We start from the raw sequence: 18542 nt of genomic DNA, 5'->3' as shown, positions 1-18542 counted from the left end.
TGCACAGCCATTGGGCTCAAGGCCAAACAACTACTTGATAGTACAAGGCTGGTGCTGACGGTCGCCTTTTAGCTGCAGTCCAAAGCCTCGCCTCCGCGTTTCACCTTTACTAGTAAGTGCTAAGTAGCATGGGAGATCCACCGTCAACACTGTGAATGTCTTATTTCATTCGCATTCATGTATCGGAGATGTCTAGCATCATTATCCGTGTTATGTCCATGCCTCTCATATACAGTCCATGTCCACCGAGATCCACTGTCATCTAACAGAGTCTACTCTAACACACACCGTGGGTCTTGCCATGCTTGCCCTGCAAGGAATGGGTCTCGTTCTTGTAGTGAGGGTGCACATGCTTGGACTTGTGCGAGTTGGTCGAGTGCACCCGGACATGACTACTTCCGTTAGCAAATACTCTCCTTTTCACTCATCCAGGAAACTTACTGAGTGTACCGCTCCAACATCGCCTTGTCCATGTCGCTGAGCGTCTTCAAGGCCAGCTTAATGTCCGCCAGCAGCGCATCGCACCGGTTCTTGCTAAAGTCCTCGCGCACCACCACCCGCATCAGCTTCAGCGAGTTGCTGTTGGGCGCCATCGTGTACGCCGGCACGATCCACCCGCGCTCACGCAGCTGGTGCGCCAGCGCAAACTCGTCAAACTGCTCCGAGTCGCGGTCCGCCGGCAGCCGGAACGCCACCAGCGGCAGGCCCTTGCCGCCGCGCTCGCTCATGATCACAAAGCCCAGCTGCTCCAGCTGCTCGGCTAAGTAGTCGGCAGTGCGTGTGATGTTCGTCATGATCGACCGGTAGCCCCGCTTGCCCAGTCGAATCATCTGGTAGTACTGTCCAATGACCTGCGACGCGCCCTTGGAGAAGTTCAGCGTGAAGCTGGCCTGCTCGGCTCCCAGGTAGTTGATGTTGAAAATCAGCTCCTTGGGCAGGTATTCGGGCGAGCGCCAGACGACCCAACCAACACCGGGGTACACGAGTCCATACTTGTGACCAGACACGTTGATGGACACCACCTTGGACAGACGGAAGTCCCACTCCAGGTTGGGGGCAACGAAGGGAGCGACGAAACCACCACTGGCGGCATCGACGTGGATGGGGCAGTCAATGCCCCGCTCGACGAGGAGGTCGTTAATGGCCTTGACGTCCTCGTACTCACCGGTGTAGGTGGTACCCAGGATGGCGCAGATACCAATGGTGTTCTCGTCCACCAGGTCCACGGCCTGCTTGGGGTCAATCACGTAGCGATCCTCCGTGCAGTAGACGTAGCGCTCCTCAACGTCGAAGTAGCGGGCAGCCTTCTCCCAGCACACCTGGACGGCACTGTTCATGACAATGTTGGGCCTGGAGGCATCCTTGCCCTCTGCCTTGCGCTTGTTCTGCCACCGTCTCTTCATGGCCAAGGTGCCCAGCATGATGGCCTCGGAGGAACCGATGGTAGAGGTACCCATGGGGTGTTCGTCATCACTGTCGGTGGGAGCGTTGAACAGACGGGCAATCATGTTCACACAGCGGTTCTGGATCTCGGCGGACTGGGGGTATTCCTCGTAATCGATGAAGTTCTTGCTGAAGGACTCGGTCATGAGCTTCTCAACTTCCTCTTCCTACTCGAATTAGCATTGTCCTGATACCCTAGGGGCAAAGCACATACCATGTAGGTCGTCACGAAACTCGCAAGGCTGTGAAGGGATTAGCCTTTGGTCATGTCTTGCTATCGACCGAACCTACTTGAGCATGGGGTTTCCATCCAGACTGAGCTCATCCTTGATCATACGGTAGGCCACCTCGCGAGGCATCTCCCGCTCCGGCATCTCCGTCGAGGGAAGCTGCTCCGTAGCGAAACGAGTGCCGTAGACGCTGGAGTAGAAGGCATCGTCCTCAAGCCGGATGGAGTCGACCCGTTCAGCGGTCTTCTCGACATCGCTGTCGCGCTTAACCTGAGCAAGATGGACCATTGTGCCGAATTAGATGTGTAAATGTGGATGGATAGGGAGAAGAGAGAAGAAAGCGATGCTAGAAAACAGCGACAGGAAAAGGGGGAGCGCAGTGATGTAAATAAGAGAAAGGAGGGGCGCAACAGCAGGCTCCCACGATCAGCCAACGGCCGTCAATCCAGTTAGCTCATTGAAACTGTCCCCCCTGCTCCCTGTTCTGGCCTGCCGCAACATCCGTCAGCTCACACAACACGGGAGGAGGGAACAGCCACTCGTTGGCTGCTGTCCTCAGCCCCGAGAGGTGGCAGCCACTCATGGCGCCCCTTTCCTGTAGCTCAGACACAGTCCTAAATCCCAGACTAGTGCTGGAGACGCCCATCGCCAGTGACGGAGGGACGAAGGAGTGGGGATTGAGGTTTGGGACCCCTCCCTCGTGTGATCGGATGGGCGAATCATCAGACAGTGACCAGGGACACGGCGCTAAAGCTTAAGGAAAGCTTGGCCTGGATCGGTCGGCAACCGGTGGGAATTGTCTCAGCCACGATGGGAATGGAGTCAGGATGGAGACTGATTCACCCAAAAGTCCGAAAGAGGGGAAGACGAGGACGAAAGGGAGGCGCGAATTCCCTCATCGTGGGGCGGCAAGTGGAGGGGCTGACGGAGGGATCGGCCAAGGTAAGTGATAGTAAGTGATATCATCGCTGACTAGCCGATCGAAGTATCCCCTTTCCTGGAAGGCCTTGGAAGGGATCATCAGAATTTCATCAGAATAGAAAAGAGAAGTCTTGATAGCGGCTGTGGTGGGAAGGAAATAAACTCGCCCAGAAAATAGTGGCGAGTTTGAAGGGAAGCTATTGAGGGAGCTGTTGAGAAAGGTAGAAGCAGTGGAAGAAGTGACGGGGAATTCTTTTCCTGGTGGTCCCAGCTAAACCCCAAAGAGATTCGGGTTTGTCCCTCGTAATAATTAATTAAAATCCGATAACCACTGCCGACATCCTCGTCGCTGCAAATGGCGGTGAATTGCCGTGATGTGTTGTCCTTTTTGGCAACTATCCACTCTTTGGAATAGCTTCGCCAAGTGCCCAGGTTGGCAGCTCCCAGCCATCACCCCGTACTTACTTACTATACGTCTACATCGCTCACGAATAAAAAGATGAAGAAGTATCCCGGTCTCCTCCGGAACCACCACATCAAAAAACAATAATCAAAATCATCACATTTCCCCTCCATTACCATTAAGCCAATTACATACACTTCGTCCCAGTCTCGGCCCATGCAGCCAGCCCAGATGAACATGAACATCAACATGAACGTGAACGTGAACATGAACCATACGTCCGTCCGAAATACAAAATAGCGCTTTGCAGCATCCCAGTCAGAAAGCCCAGCCCAGCCCAATCAAGCAATCAATCAAGCAATCCTATCCCTGGTGGTATCCTGTCCTGGCCATTCATATCGTACACCCGCCATCCATCATCATACTAAAGGCGTTATGTTATCTCTGGTATCTTTCTGCCTAGCCTGGATTTTTTTTTCTTCTTTTTCTTTTCCCTTATTCCATATTTTTATTGGGTTTTGTGTTTTGCTTTTTTAATATCCATCACTCCATGCAATCATCCATGTTGGGGTATCAGCAATATGGGCTCCTGGGCCGGCAACCGCTCGCCAAAGGAGCCAAAAGTTCATTCCGGAGAACACCTCCGGCAGGAAAAGCACAGAGAAACGAGGCAGAACTCTAGTTCTTCTCGCCCTTGATCTTGCGCTTGAGCCAGGCGAAAAGTCCGCTCTTGCGCTTCTCGGCCTTGCTGCTTTCCGACTTCGCAGTCTCCTGGGGCTTGACGGCCTCGGACTTGGCCTGCTCAACGCTCGTCTTGCCTTCCTCAACCTTCGGGGCAGCGGCGCCCGCTTGCTGGGTCTCTTGTCCGGCTTGAGCGGCTTCGGGCTTAGCAGCAGAGGTGCCTTCCGCCTGAGGCTCCGACTTGACCTCCTCGGCCTTCTGGGCAGCAGCGCCTTCCTCTTTCTGTGCAGACGAAACTCCTTGGGTGGCCGAGGTCTCGGTCTTCTGGGCCTCCTGGGGCTTCGTGTCCTTGGTCGTAGAGGGGACAGCGCTGAGGCGCTTGGAAGTCTCTGGTGTCTTGGTCGCCTGCTCCTTGTCTTCCGCAACCTTCAGGGGCTGTTCAGCCTCAGAGGCCGTGGGTGCGGCAGTGTTCTCCACAGTCTTATCCGCTGCTTTGCTGTCACGTCCAGAGGGTCTGATGATGGTGCTGGGAACAACCGCAATAGGCTCGCTGTCTGCGGCTGCGGCCGGGGCCTTGGTCGCCGTTGCTGGCTCCGGCTGTGTCAACTCGGACGTCTGCTTAGCGCTGGCAGTACTCTCAGGTACTTCAGAGGGAGCGATGGCTGCAGCAGTCTCGGGCTTGGTAGAAGCTTCCACTGGGGCGACAGCGGTGGTGTCAGCCGCCGCGCTGGACGGGGCTTCGGTAACCTTGGCCGGGACGGCCTCGGTAGTCTGAGGTACTGTCGTGCTGGACGCAGCTCCAGCATCCTTGTCCGTCGCGGCAAGTCCGGCAACTTCCAAGTCCTTCGACGCCTTATCAGCGGAGCCAGCACCAAGCCCCGGGACAACCTGTGGCTGCACGATGGTGCCAGTAGGAGCCGGAACAGTGTCTGCGGCTGCTGCCTTCTCGGTGGCAATGACGGGTTCATCTTCCACCTTGGGCATCTTGTGGGGCTTGTGGTCATCCTCCTTGGTGGTGATGCTGCTCTCGTAGGGGCGCTTCACGTGGGCATCGGCGGTCTCGGGCTCGAGGGTGCTGGTTCTGACAGGCAGGGTTGTGGTATCCGCATTGGAAGCTTCAAGGGTGGAGGTGGAAGGTAGTACAGCTGGTGACGAACGTTGTCAGCAAACTATCAGCCCTGCGCAAATGCGCACCCATTGGGTTACTTACTCGTGCCCTCCTCCACTGTCTCCGCCTGAGAAGTCTTCGTCTGCTGCGCAGCGTCCTCTACGATGCCATCGTTTATCTTGGGGAACGCGGTATTGACTGCGTTTGAGGCCTCCTCAGTGAAGTTGACCGGAGGGGCAGGCGCGGGGACCGGGGCGGCGGTGTCAGTAACGGTGGCCACGGGTGCCGCAGTCACTGCAGGAGCAGTCTCGGCAGCGACGGCTTCGCTCTCACCCTTGGCGACAGTCTCAGGGATGGTGGTCTCGGGCGCTGAAGTCACACCAGTGTCGGCACCAGCAGCGACGGCTTCAACTTCGCTTTCGTCCTTGGTAACTGTCTCGGGGACAACAGCCTCAGGCGCAGTGGTGTCAGTGACGCCTGCCTCGGTAGCGACAGCTTCGAGCTCACTGTCGCTCTTGGTGACTGTTTCCTCGACCTCGTTGGCTGGTACACTGTTCCGGAGAGAAAAATGTCAGTGTCATTGTGCGAAACAAGACTGCGATGACGAAACAACAGCACAATTGCGGGTGCGATTGAGTTCTACTCACACATTGTTGGGGGCATCGACTGCTTTCTTCGCGGCAGCGGCAGCACCGCCGCTCTTCTTGCCCTTGTTCTTGTTCTTTCCTCCTTTCTTAGGCATTGTGATGGATTATCCTGTGCAGCAACAATATTGTTAGTGCACTGGCGATGACGACAACGAGTCAATTCAGCAGTGGGTGGACAAAACCTACAGTCTGTGCGAACGGAATGGACACGAGTCGTGGATGCGAAACGTCGAGGTCGTGCGATTCCGAGAATGGGGATTAAGAACCAACGGCAGATGAAGTGGGAAGTTAGGGGCGGGCTGGTCTGGTATGTTGCCCTGTGGCCCTTTCCGATTGCCTAAATCGATTCGGGGAACGTTAATCCGTGGAGGGCCGGGTCAAGGTGCAATTAATTTGCGGGTAACACTGAACCACCGGCGCTTGGATTGATTTCAAGCTGCACGCGACCAGTGCAATTCAATGTAGGTAGACCTGTAGCGCGTGTTGTAGTTGAGCTGGCGCCAGACACACAGGAACAATCTGTGAATGAATGCTTGTGGGAGCGGGGGAATCCAAACGAGGGCGAAAGTTACGCCGCGGTCACATGGGGTCGTGTCGAAGGGGACAGCAGGGTAAGATTGGAAGGGACACAGTGCACGCGGATCCAAATATGGGTTGAATTGCGCGTGGATGAGGGTTGCAGATGTTTATTACCTGCAGGCGCATTTCCATGGGCTCGGCTTGAATCCCTACAAATCCTCCTTCATCTCCTTTCAACAACATCCTGCTCTCAGTCATGACTACAAAAGAAACAACAATCATGTTGGCCAGCCATGATGGCAGTTGCTATTCTGCACCAGACCGAACCCAGCTCATGCGCTGCTTGCGGCTTCTACAGAAATGGCAGGAATGGCAATTACGAAGCGATTGAGTGTCAAGCAAGCAGTATGGCAGCTGGAGCTGGCGCACATCCCCCTGATTCCGGCGAGTCGGAACTGTACCTGCAGCTTGGGGCTTAACAAGCCATGTTAAGCGGACTAATTCTCAAGCTTGCAGACGATCCCATCCCGCCCCGACGGGACCTGAGTTTATCCGAGGCGAGCCGTCCGCACAAGGCAAGGTCTCACTTGACCGGAGTTACTACATACGTATGGAGTACAATGCCTTTATGCATTCATTGCATTGGCTCTATATAGCCAATTAATGAGAGGTCGAACTTGCAGGATATCTATTGACCACTAACCAAACTATCAGGATACTAATCAATCCACAAAATCGAGTCTGCTGCTACACTATACAGTTTACAATCAACCATTACTATGATTTACTTGTAGGTACTTTGTAGAAGCAGAAGGTACGGTGACACCCGCGCCCGTCTTCGATCGGTCGATTGCATCATGAGGCATGCCGTCGGGTCCAGGATCGGCCAAACCCGGACAGGGAATGAAAGGTTTAGGAACCGTTTCCGGTCGACATGCCAGCCGTCGTATCCTTAACCAATTCAGTAGTGAAAGCCAAGACTTAGCCAGCTGCTTGAAATAGACACTGTACACTTGTATACAGTCCAACAATAGTAGTATCACGTGCCTCCATATGACACAACCCATCACAGAAACGTCTAGTTAGTATATATTAAGTAGCTCGAGCTGAAACGGCCCAAACCGGCAGCGCAAGGTGGCCACTACTTAGTACTGTGTACTTCGCATCCCTCACCGATGACAAGTGGCCAAATCCTCAACGTCTTTCCTCTGCGCCCCAAACTATCGGGAACGTATGTAACATGTATACATGCCCGAAGAAGTTTGGAAGGATGTCTGGGGAGAGGAGGGAGGCAAAACCCGGGGGTGAGTTGCGCTGCCATAATGACATCATAGAAGGGAGGGCGTAAGTTAGTTAGTTGACGGTACGCCGAGCGTGTGGTGACGGCCCAACAACGTGCCAGGTTTGGCTGGAACCCCTTGCGTCTCACACAGTTTTTTAAGTTTCAGTTCGTTGTTGGGTTATGTTGTATGATTCCATATACTGCGTGCCTGACGATGGCAGAAAAAGATATATCAAATGGGTAGGCACTTGGGCATAACCCTGGAAGGTATAGTAAAGAGGAAGAAGGATTGGGGGCAAAAAAGAATGACCTACGCAGGACTCGAACCTGCAATCTCTTGATCCGTAGTCAAGCGCCTTACCATTGGGCCAGCAGGCCTATTTGATGAAAGATGAATGTGAAAATTTGTTATATGAGTCAAAAATAGCCGTTTTGGTCACCGGAAGTACCGTGCCGAGTGGGGGCGACTCCGAACCACCTTCAGCGGGGCAGTCGGAATCCATGATTATGCCAGCGATATCATTCGTGCAATTACTTATCGTCCATGGGTGGTTCTTTATCTCATTAGTCAAACCGTTTGCTACTGTGTTCGTACTAGTTACTTGTCTGAGATGAGAACCTCTGTCCCAGTGGCACCGCACCGTTCTCGGTTCCGGCGACTGACGTGGGATAGTTACTACCAAGTCATCTGGCGCCCCCCAGCCTATCTACATCCGACAGCAAACAGAAAGAAGCATCCAGATTCCAGCCTCCGTGAGGGAACGAATGATGATTGATGCCGGGGGAGTCGCAGGGTTACATCCCGATCGCTACGATGGGAAGAACAAGATGCAGCTTGACTCGAGTCGGTCGGTGGTGGCACGTAGATCGGACCGTCTTGGCTGTGTTTCTGGAATCGTTCGGTGCAGCAAGACCACGACAGCAAGAGACAGACAGACAGATACCTTGCTTGATCTTTTTGCCATTGCCACACACGCACTTACTCACACACCATCATGCAAGTCCTGCCGGCTGGGCGATAGTACACCGTGATATACACCTGTCTTCTGCAGCAATCTTACGAAGCCCAGCCCCAGTCCGTCGGCTGGCCGGCCAGCCCTGCAACATGTTGGGGGAAAGTGTAAGTTAACATGAGAGTGGTGGGAAAAGAGAACCCAGAGTTTTACTACTACCTACCACCCTCTTGACTTTCTTCGGCCGGGGATGCGTAACTTCCCGACCACTCGTAATGCGGAAATTGGTCTGGGAGGTTGGCGCATCCAAAACCATGGTTTAGATAGGACTGTTTTGGGCTTAAGGTAGTACCTTGTTCTGGCGATGCAACCCGACGGTGAACCTCCTCCGATGAACGTTTGATTGGAAGGTAAGTAAGAAGAGGGCCACACCGAAGGAGGGGGGGCAGGTTTACAGTACGGTTCAGAATCAAGGGGTTAGTCATCTCTAGGCTAACTGGGAAAGGCAGAATCGGGACTCGGCACTCTATGGCCGGGTTTGCAGAAGCGCCGCGGAAAAGAATGAGAATGAGGGAAATATTTCGTTATGGAAAATGCTTAACGAAAAATGTCATGTTTGGGTTGTGTCCCGCTTTAAGGACGGGAGGGGGGAACAAGTTGACTGGTGATGATGACGATGAAGACTTTCTTTGCCATCCTGTCAGTCATTTTCTTTGTATTTCTACACTTATAAGTTATTTTACTATTATCCCTCAAAGCATGGAATTTTATGATCTAGCATATTCCTTCGTCGAGTGACATAAAACCCCAAGACTTATAATAATTAACTCAACTACTGCACAAGCTGCTACACTCCGAGTCTCATTCCCCATTCTGTCTTCCGGCTAAGAACAATCAGGCTAAGCTTGGGAAATTCACGCACAACCCTCTCTCCCTCCTTCCTGGCTCAAGCAACCCCCCGGTGGATCCTCCACGTTCGGCGTTTGTTTCTCGTTCACGCCTCGGATTTGGCCGCAGGTAATCGCGGCTTACCCAGTTACCGGCTCTCTTTCTCTTACCCTCCCAAGAAAGTCCCAACCCTCCCAGAGCCGTGGGGTTAGGTTAGGTTACCTTGGCCTGTGCAGAGCAAAAAGTAAGGTCAAGCGAGCCATGATAAGTCACCAACCGGTAAGTCAATGGCCGCCCCAGTGCATTCTGGGAATGGTTTACTCCGTTTACTCCGTTGGATGGAGCCCCGTCGTGGTGGTATGGAACTAACGGCATGGTGCCTCGCACCGCTCGTTCCAATCAGATCCCTTCCACTTCGAACTACGAGTAATTAATTCCCCATCGCATTGTATCATAGGTATGGACGCTGATTCCGATTACTCCTCCCAGTTAGTCGTGCTGTCTCTCTAACTATCTGGGACTGCTGCTCCATTAGTTCCTTGACATAATCCCCATCATATCTCTCTCTCTTCCTTAATTACTCTTTAGTCTAGCCCTTCCTTCCTCTCGTCTCTCTCTTACTTCACTATCTACTCTCCCCTCTTCTTTCTTCCTTCCTTCGTTCTTCCTTTCTTCTACTCTCCCCTCTTCTCCCCTCCACCCCCCTCTCCTCTCCACCCCACACTTGGTCTAGGCAAACGATGATACGAGGGTTTCTGGACCTACTCGATTGTCGTCTGTGCTTGCACACCCTCCCTCGCGTCCATTCCCTCCCCGGGAAAGGTATGCAACATTGAGGTCTTGAGTCGACGGTTGAACGCATAACCCCTCCTATCACAACGATCTTCCACACATATCGACACCATACACCACCATAACGCCTGGCTTTTCCACCCCGGTCAACATGAGTTTCCGAGAAAAGGTGCGGAGGGTGTTCCGCCGGTCCAGCAGTGGGTCCTCGTCCAAGGGCAAGGGCAATGGAATCAAGATCGAATACTACAAACGCGGCGAAATCCCTCGGTCGAAGTTCAAGGGCCCTTTCGACAAGGAACATCAACGGAAACTTGCAGCATGGTCGTTTGGGGACGCCCAAGCGGAACGCCCTCGTACTCCCGATCTCAGCCTCTCCCCCTGTGCGTCCATACCGGATTTCATGAGAGCGCGGTACGAAGAAGACGCCGCCGACGACCTCGCCCCCGATCAGATTCGAACAGTACGACCCGAAGTAGATGTGACAGTTGGTATGTGGGATACTTCCTTTCGTCAGCCCTTTTGGATGTTGTCCAGCCCTGGACCTATCATAAAATATGCCATGTGTAACGATCAGCCATCTGACCAATCACTAGATCCCCCTTCGGTTCATCATGACGAATACGCCTGCGGCCGACAAGGAGAGAGTGGCTCATCGTCATCCACAGCCGTGGAGCCTGAAAGCTACAGCGAGTCCCTGATGACTCTGTTTGCCGACTTCGACCAGGTTGACTCGATCGCCCAGCTGAAAGAAACGATCCGCTACACTTCCCCGGCTGTACGAGCGATTTCGCCGCCCCCCTTGTCGCCCAAGGGGTGTTACATGCCATTCTCACCGGAGGAGCTGACACGGGCGTTGAACGCCGTGCAGATCTGCTCATAGTACCTTTTTTTAATTCGCTCCGACTTCCGGCAAGATCTTCGCTTCCCCTATCGCGTGATGCCAACTCAATAGGGATGCCGACCCTATCGACAATGGTCCCTTTCTTTTCTATTTCCGACTCCGCCATCCATTTCCACCTTTCTCCTTTTAACATCTATCATGCGACACAGGTGTGAGCATCTTACCTTCTTCGAACCCTCCCGCCGTGGGTCGCAGAAGGCGGCACTGAATACCCGGTCGTGTTCAAGGCTGCCATTTTCCGACGGCTGACGCAGTCTACATATGCAAATCCGGCGTGAGGGGCGTCTGGGATTTATTGCATCTGCCCTGGACGGAGTCGGTCCTTTCCACGCATGAAACGAGCAACGTTCGAAAAGCGTCTGTTTTGTGCTTTGAGTGCTTCGTGCATTGCGTTTAAGCGTATACCCATCCAACTGAGTTGCTTGGTTTTCCCAACCCGTCATGTGTGCTGGTGCCTTAGTGGGTGCCTACTACTAGCACCGAGGATTCACCCACCGGCCACTGACCCGACTTGTACTTAATGTACCTATCTAACTGTAAGGTAACACAATGAAGAAATAATAATAAAGACCCGTCAAATAGCGTAGTGTTCGGAATAAGTAGATTACAGTAGTGAGTAGTGAGCCACCTCGCCTCACTCCCAGAAAAGCAATAAAGTAATAAGCAATAGTAATCAAGAAAAAAGTACCCCCATAAATCAAGCCACTATCGACAATAAGCCTCGTCAATCATCCCTCCTAGTCCGCGCCACACACGCATCACCAACGCCAAAGCCAATCCTGGAGTAGTGTCAATCAGTCAGGGTTCAAAGGAAACAGCAGGGGAAAATGATTTCACCCTCTCCGCCAAGACATTCCAGACTGCGATCATCGGTCGGATACTTCAGCCAACTTGGATTTTGACTTTTGACTTTCCTTCTTTTTTTTTTTTTCTTTTCTTTAACAGAAAATGGTTTACTTTTCTTACTACGTACTACGGAGTAAATTGACCGGTTTGATCGACGGTGCCGCAAAGCACTAGTTTGATTTGATCTGTTAATAGTGTGTTTGGCCTTGGGACTTGGGACTTTGGAGGGGCTGTCTGTGTTCGTTCGGGTCCGGTCGGGATGGTCGGGTCGGGGGGAATTTTGCTGTTGCTTGCTTCGCTTTGCTTCTTGTTGTGCTTCTTCTACTAGGCTGTAGGTGTGGCTTTACTTTGCTTGGCTATGATTTTTTTCTATATTTCTTACTTGTATTATTTTGTATTGGATTTGATGATTATGAGTGTGAGGGTGAGGAGGCTGGCTGGATGAGGAAGGAGGGGTGAGGGATGATGATCTGTGCAGTGGGTGGACGGTGATCGTGCATTAGTAGTAGTATTGCTGCTCAGATCGCTGGACTAGACTGGATTATGGATGGTGAGGTGGATGTCAGTAGTTGCTTCTGGGGTGCAGAGGCTTGGTTTTATTTTGTTTTCTTTGGATACTAGTACTACTAGTACTATTTTCTTGTAGTAGTAGTTGGTGCTTACTAGTAACAATGGTATATATCTACACGGTTACCCAGGTGGACACTAGCGTAGAAAACTAATGTTAGTATTACTTCAATAAAAGTCGAAAACTGATCATACAGTTCAATCTCAGAATAACTATCGAGATGTGATAGAAATACATATGCATGCATCTAAAATTGCTTATCTTTCTTCCCAAGCTACCTGCTGGTCCTTGCTTCTGCGCTGACGAAGTTAATCTGTACCCATTATGTAGCTAGCTGGGTTACTATTGATGGCATGGCTCAGCTGATGGGTACTTACAGTAGTCTACCTTCTTGCTCATCTTGCTTGTAGTTTGCATATGCTGGATGGATTGCAAAATATCTGGCTGGCTTGGTGACTTCTTGTCTCGTACTTTTGCATATTAGGTTGTGTCTGTTGTGGTGGGTGACTCAGTGAGCCATAGATCCAGGATGATTGGGTAGAGATGTTTAAAGATGTGTTGAAGTCAACTGGTAAACTTTTAGTATCTGCTTACTTGTGTGGTCAAGGACATTGTTCTAGCTGCGTGATGATGTAGCGGAACATATTAAATCGAAGTAAGTATGCGTAAGTCTAGAATGTATACATTTTGGCGTGCAACGCGGAACACAATCGATACTCTGAATACTGAATAGATCATGTCTTCCTTGTTCTGATAAGACATTGCGTAGTACTATATCGAACTATATGTACCGATTGGCTCATCAGTATAATCCCTACTGCTTTATTCAGGTCTGTCTCCCTTGCTCTCATTCTTCGTTGGCATGTTGGATTCGCAATATTATCCCGGCACCGCCTTTTCCCGCCTCGTCTTACATACTGTAGTTCTCATGTATGCAGTAAACAGCACCTTATCAACTTTACACAATGACTCTATTTCGTCATACAATCAACAAACCTCTCCGCTCCCTGTACCATAAACCCAGCAAACCACTATCTTTCAAGACTATCTCCCCAACCTACCCACTAGAAGAAGAACGCAACCCACACTACAACCCCAAGAAATACTCTCCCGCCCGAATCGGAGAAACCATCGGGAACAAATACCGTATCATCTCCAAACTAGGATGGGGTGCTAATTCCACCGCGTGGTTAGCGAAGGATATATCTCGGTCAGTGACACATCATAGTACCATATATTAGTAGAGCACACTCTAGATACCTATCTAACACCCCCAAAGCTGGCCCTGGCAATCAACCAAATACGTAACCTTGAAGATCACGAACTGTGGCGAGGGGGAGAGGAAAGCCGCGGAGGATGAGTTGAGAATATCGCAGCATATTTCCACTTTACGGTCTGAGCATGAAGGTCGTGCGTATGTTAGACTTGTTAAGGATTCGTTTGAAGTACAAGGTATCCTTGGAGATCATCTATGTTTGGTCTTCGAGCCACTCAGAGAGCCACTTTGGGTTCTTGGACGACATCTGGGAAGTACGAACGGGGTGCCTCCGCAGGTTCTGAAAGCTTTCTTGAGGGTTATACTCAGGGGGTTGGATTTTTTGCATTCTGAGTGTCATGTCATACACACTGGTACATATCTCAAACCATCGACTCAATAGTAGTATCCTATCTACTAACAGACCGCAGACCTAAAAGCCGATAACTTCCTCATCGGATTCGAAGATGCCACTATTATCGACAACTATGTCCGCCAACAAGAAGCTCATCCCGCTCCCCATGTACTCCGAAACGGACGTCCTATTTACGAATCTAGGAACGACTTCGGGCCACTGAGAAAAGGAGTAGGTATGCTGAAGATTTCCGACTTCAGTGCTGCCGTTTTCGGGAACGTACTGACTCCGCATAATCATGACATTCAGCCTCAACCATTCTGCGCGCCTGAGGTTCTGTTGAAGGCTGGGTGGTCGTATAGTGCGGATATTTGGAATTTGGGGACTGTGGTAAGTCGGAAGATCATGCTTCGTCGTGATGTATACTCACGGCTATTGCTATGCAGCTTTGGGAACTTCTCGCTGATGAGATGCTATTTGATGGGTTGTGTGAACACCAAGGGAAATATTCCAGGGATGTGCATGTCGCGCAGATGATTAGGCTGCTGGGACCTCCTCCTTCACGGTTTTTGGATAAATGCGATCCGTGTGTACGGGATGGCTTGTTTTCAGCTCAGGGTATGTTATATCTGGTGATTGTGATGGGCTGTGAATGCTAATTGTTGGATATGTGTTTAGGGACGTTCAAGTTCCCTGGGTTGATTCCGTCGGATGGATTCAATTTCTCGAATATGACGCCCTTTCTACATGGGGAGGATAGACGCTTGTTTATTGGATTTGTTCGTAGAATGCTTCGGTGGGATCCGGAGTGTCGGTCGAGTGCGAAGGAGCTCTATGATGATCCTTGGCTTTGTTATGAACCTTAGGTATATGGTCTTATCATGATATATTTGGATCTAGTCTTGTAGTATGGTCATATGTATGGCATAATTTTGGTATCCTTCCTAGTCATCAATCATAGCAGGCTGTACATGGTTGCGCCAGATGCATCCCGGCCGAGCTTACTCTTCATGGGTCACCGTCATATCCAGCACCTCCACGCGTCCTCTGCCCCGGGTCTCGTTACCCACGAACTCATTCAGTCCCTTGAAAGCTCCCGGCTCCGCAAAGCCAATGACTTCCCACTCGTCTCCGCCGACGACCTCCTGAGCCTCGATAGATTCGATGTAGCTCAGGATCTTATCCTTAACATTGCTCGGGCCCTTGGCAGGCGCGGACTCTGCGTCAGATCCACCCGCCTCATCCTCGGATTCCTGCTGACGGGCCTTCTTGGACCCCTTTCCACCCTTCTTGTTGGACTTGGAGCCGCCCTTGGATGGCGCCTCCTTCTCCTTACCACCCGCGCCAGCACCGCCGGCCGCACCACCCTTGACACTTTGCTTCAACAACGACACAGGACAGGTAACGCGGAGACGCATCCGCGCCCGCATCACAGGAATAGGCTGCCATGCAATAAGCGCCTTCATGGCCTCAAGCGCTTGACTCTTCGCGGACTTGTTGGCAGTCACACCCGTCCAGAGCGGTTTCCGCGGGCGGCTCTCCTCGCTGTTATCCCCATCCGTCTCGCCATTGCCGGGCGTTTGCGATTGTTGACCACTAGCCGAGCTCAGCTGGTCCAAGGCCTTGGAGATCATTCCGGGGGTATAGACTCGTTTCGTCGTAGGGTCAACCAGCCGTCCTGATACAATATCCAACACTTCCTTCTCCACTCGCTCGATGATTTCCTTCCGCTCGCGCTCGCCAACCTGCACTTCACCCTTTCGTAGAATTTCTTGCCGGATCTCATCTGCAGGTGTGTCGGCGCCGAAGGCCTTTGTTAACTCGGCGGATGGGGCTGTTTGCGCTTTAGAAACGGACAGGAAGATCGTGGGGACTTGGAGAACATTGTCGAGGTCCTTCTCTGCTCCGGAGCGATATTCGAGGAGTTTGTTTTTGTAGCAGGCGAGCTCGAAGCGCTTTTTACCTGTTTGTTGAACGGTTAGCGGGGTTGCGGGGCCGATTGGAAGTTTCGCAGGAAGTTTTTCATTCTACGCCTGAATCTGCGCATCATCTCCCCACATAACTGATAGACATGCCACGCAAGACGATCGCAAATGAAGGGTCACACATGTATAACAGTACGTACCCTTTTTTAGCCTGACGACTGATACATTGGTAAATTTGATTTGATTTGATGGTTGGTTGATGGGCATGTTGCTGGAGGCCTCTGCGACAAAGCAAGAGGCTTTTGTGTATACACAGACTCAACCAAAGTGTAATATGGAGTCGATCGATCTCCAGTTGCGTCAGTGAGGAGATTCTGTTTTGAATGCGCTGAAAAAAATGCTGTTGACAGCCCAAGGCAGTCACCCGACGGGCCTGTGATTGGAGGAAACCGCAATGACGCTGGTCCCGTGCCATGCGCTGACTCAGCTACATGACTCAGCGCGTGACTTTCTGCAAAGGGAAGGCACCGGCCTGTGATTGGTCGCCTTCCGTCCCTGCTATCGAGGCGTCATTGCCTGCCTGCAGCCCATCCAGTACACCTCCTCTTCTCTCCTCTCTCCTTCCTTCCTCTCCATCCTCTTCTGGGTTTCCATTGATCACCCAGTAGCTGGTATTTGCTGAGCTACTTGCTTTTTCTAACTTGATACTTTTGTGTCTGTAAGTTCACTTCTGTGTCCTCTGACCACCTCCCTTGATAACCCGTGCTGATAAGCTCCCTGCCCAGGTACCGTACCTTCCAGACCGCAAGGTACCCATCCTCTACCTACTCATCCCATCGTCATCTGGAAATATTACCAACCCCGTTGGGTTTCAGCACAATGAGAGTTCTTCCAGCTGCTATGCTGGTTGGAGCGGCCACTGCGGCCGTCCCTCCCTTCCAGCAGGTCCTTGGAGGTAACGGTGCCAAGCACGGTGCCGACCATGCGGCCGAGGTCCCTGCGGATCACAGTGCCGACGGGTTCTCCAAGCCGCTGCACGCATTCCAGGAGGAGCTGAAGACTCTCTCTGATGAGGCTCGTAAGCTCTGGGATGAGGTTGCTAGCTTCTTCCCGGAGAGCATGGATCAGAACCCTCTCTTCTCCCTCCCCAAGAAGCACAACCGCCGCCCCGACCACCACTGGGACCACATCGTCCGTGGCTCCAACGTCCAGAGCGTCTGGGTCACTGGTGAGAACGGTGAGAAGGAGCGTGAGGTCGATGGCAAGCTGGAAGCCTATGATCTCAGGGTCAAGAAGACCGATCCTAGCTCTCTTGGCATCGACCCCGGTGTAAAGCAGTACACCGGTTATCTCGATGACAACGAGAACGACAAGCACCTGTTCTACTGTAAGTCCACCTGGGTTCAAGACCACGCCTTTTATATGCTCTTCATATCTAACGCATTGTAGGGTTCTTTGAGTCTCGCAATGACCCCGAGAACGACCCTGTTGTTCTGTGGCTGAATGGTGGCCCTGGATGCTCTTCCCTCACCGGTCTTTTCATGGAGCTCGGCCCTAGCAGCATCAACAAGAAGATCCAGCCGGTCTACAATGACTACGCTTGGAACTCCAACGCGTCCGTGATCTTCCTTGACCAGCCTGTCAACGTCGGTTACTCCTACAGCAACTCTGCTGTCAGTGACACGGTCGCTGCTGGCAAGGACGTCTATGCCTTGCTTACCCTCTTCTTCAAACAATTCCCCGAGTATGCCAAGCAGGACTTCCACATTGCCGGTGAATCCTATGCTGGTCACTATATCCCCGTCTTTGCTTCGGAGATTTTGTCTCACAAGAAGCGCAACATCAACCTGCAGTCCGTTCTCATTGGCAACGGTCTCACCGACGGACTCACTCAGTACGAGTACTACCGTCCCATGGCCTGTGGTGACGGTGGTTACCCAGCTGTCTTGGACGAGGGCTCCTGCCAGGCCATGGACAATGCCCTTCCTCGCTGCCAGTCTATGATTGAATCTTGCTACAGTTCCGAGAGCGCTTGGGTTTGTGTCCCGGCCTCCATCTACTGTAACAACGCCCTCCTTGCCCCTTACCAGCGCACCGGACAGAACGTCTACGATGTTCGTGGTAAGTGCGAGGATAGCTCCAACCTTTGCTACTCGGCCATGGGCTACGTCAGCGACTACCTGAACAAGCCCGAGGTCATTGATGCTGTTGGCGCTGAGGTCAACGGCTACGACTCGTGCAACTTTGACATCAACCGCAACTTCCTCTTCCACGGTGACTGGATGAAGCCCTACCACCGTCTCGTTCCGGGACTCCTGGAGCAGATCCCTGTCCTGATCTACGCCGGTGACGCCGATTTCATCTGCAACTGGCTCGGCAACAAGGCCTGGACTGAAGCCCTTGAGTGGCCCGGACAGGCTGAATATGCCTCCGCGAAGCTGGAGGACTTGGTCGTGGTCGAGAATGAGCACAAGGGCAAGAAGATCGGCCAGGTCAAGTCGCATGGCAACTTCACCTTCATGCGTCTTTATGGTGGTGGCCACATGGTCCCGATGGACCAACCCGAGTCGAGTCTCGAGTTCTTCAACCGCTGGTTGGGAGGTGAATGGTTCTAAAGACGTGCTATCACCGCATATAGACTTTGGTCATTTCGGTGACACTGCAGATATGTTTCTTAACGATACTTTGAGGATGCTTGTCAATGCCCACTAATCCCGAGCCTTATGTTGCATGGTATCTATGAGTTTGTCACTATAGTGCATTATGCATTTTGTACTTCGTACGAGAATGAATCGATCGCATTTACACGCATTCAATTAGTACTA

At 52.0% G+C, this 18542-nt stretch overlaps 6 protein-coding genes and 1 non-coding gene across 7 annotated transcripts; 4 read left to right on the top strand and 3 right to left on the bottom strand.

The window, feature by feature from the left end:
• Positions 1-62: 62 nt before the first annotated feature.
• BO79DRAFT_209725 (glutamate decarboxylase) lies at positions 63-2044 on the bottom strand. The gene is made up of 4 exons (XM_025682655.1): positions 1735-2044; positions 1658-1685; positions 442-1610; positions 63-392 (listed from the first exon to the last, which is right to left on the bottom strand). The coding sequence occupies exons 1-4, from the start codon at positions 1959-1961 to the stop codon at positions 278-280; spliced, it is 1539 nt and encodes a 512-aa protein (XP_025538535.1). The 5' UTR covers positions 1962-2044; the 3' UTR covers positions 63-277.
• A 4085-nt stretch (positions 2045-6129) lies between these two features.
• BO79DRAFT_268967 (uncharacterized protein) lies at positions 6130-6931 on the top strand. The gene is made up of 2 exons (XM_025687151.1): positions 6130-6567; positions 6758-6931. The coding sequence occupies exon 1, from the start codon at positions 6246-6248 to the stop codon at positions 6429-6431; it is 186 nt and encodes a 61-aa protein (XP_025538534.1). The 5' UTR covers positions 6130-6245; the 3' UTR covers positions 6432-6567; positions 6758-6931.
• A 609-nt stretch (positions 6932-7540) lies between these two features.
• BO79DRAFT_t155 lies at positions 7541-7612 on the bottom strand. The gene has a single exon. It is a non-coding gene; the product is annotated as a tRNA-Arg (tRNA).
• A 2406-nt stretch (positions 7613-10018) lies between these two features.
• On the top strand, positions 10019-10747 carry BO79DRAFT_150758 (uncharacterized protein; the record flags this gene model as incomplete). Its single annotated transcript, XM_025678632.1, has 2 exons — positions 10019-10355; positions 10461-10747. 2 exons carry the CDS (start codon positions 10019-10021, stop codon positions 10745-10747), a joined length of 624 nt encoding a protein of 207 aa, XP_025538533.1.
• A 2400-nt stretch (positions 10748-13147) lies between these two features.
• On the top strand, positions 13148-14658 carry BO79DRAFT_268940 (kinase-like protein; the record flags this gene model as incomplete). The annotated part of the gene is made up of 5 exons (XM_025687150.1): positions 13148-13392; positions 13462-13756; positions 13862-14182; positions 14239-14410; positions 14471-14658. 5 exons carry the CDS (start codon positions 13148-13150, stop codon positions 14656-14658), a joined length of 1221 nt encoding a protein of 406 aa, XP_025538532.1.
• Positions 14659-14711: 53 nt separating this feature from the next.
• On the bottom strand, positions 14712-16086 carry BO79DRAFT_175433 (guanine nucleotide exchange factor SDO1). Its single transcript, XM_025679799.1, has 2 exons — positions 15918-16086; positions 14712-15755 (listed from the first exon to the last, which is right to left on the bottom strand). The coding sequence occupies exons 1-2, from the start codon at positions 15982-15984 to the stop codon at positions 14794-14796; spliced, it is 1029 nt and encodes a 342-aa protein (XP_025538531.1). The 5' UTR covers positions 15985-16086; the 3' UTR covers positions 14712-14793.
• Positions 16087-16354: 268 nt separating this feature from the next.
• cp3 (carboxypeptidase C PRC1) lies at positions 16355-18527 on the top strand. Its single transcript, XM_025684821.1, has 3 exons — positions 16355-16435; positions 16503-17104; positions 17167-18527. The coding sequence occupies exons 2-3, from the start codon at positions 16597-16599 to the stop codon at positions 18330-18332; spliced, it is 1674 nt and encodes a 557-aa protein (XP_025538530.1). The 5' UTR covers positions 16355-16435; positions 16503-16596; the 3' UTR covers positions 18333-18527.
• Positions 18528-18542: the final 15 nt, after the last annotated feature.

The sequence above is a fragment of the Aspergillus costaricaensis genome (genome assembly GCF_003184835.1).
Source record: "Aspergillus costaricaensis CBS 115574 unplaced genomic scaffold BO79scaffold_20, whole genome shotgun sequence".
NCBI classification, from domain to species: domain Eukaryota; kingdom Fungi; phylum Ascomycota; class Eurotiomycetes; order Eurotiales; family Aspergillaceae; genus Aspergillus; species Aspergillus costaricensis.
Note: the sequence above shows the minus strand (reverse complement) of the source record. Positions and strands in the feature narration are given on the sequence as shown.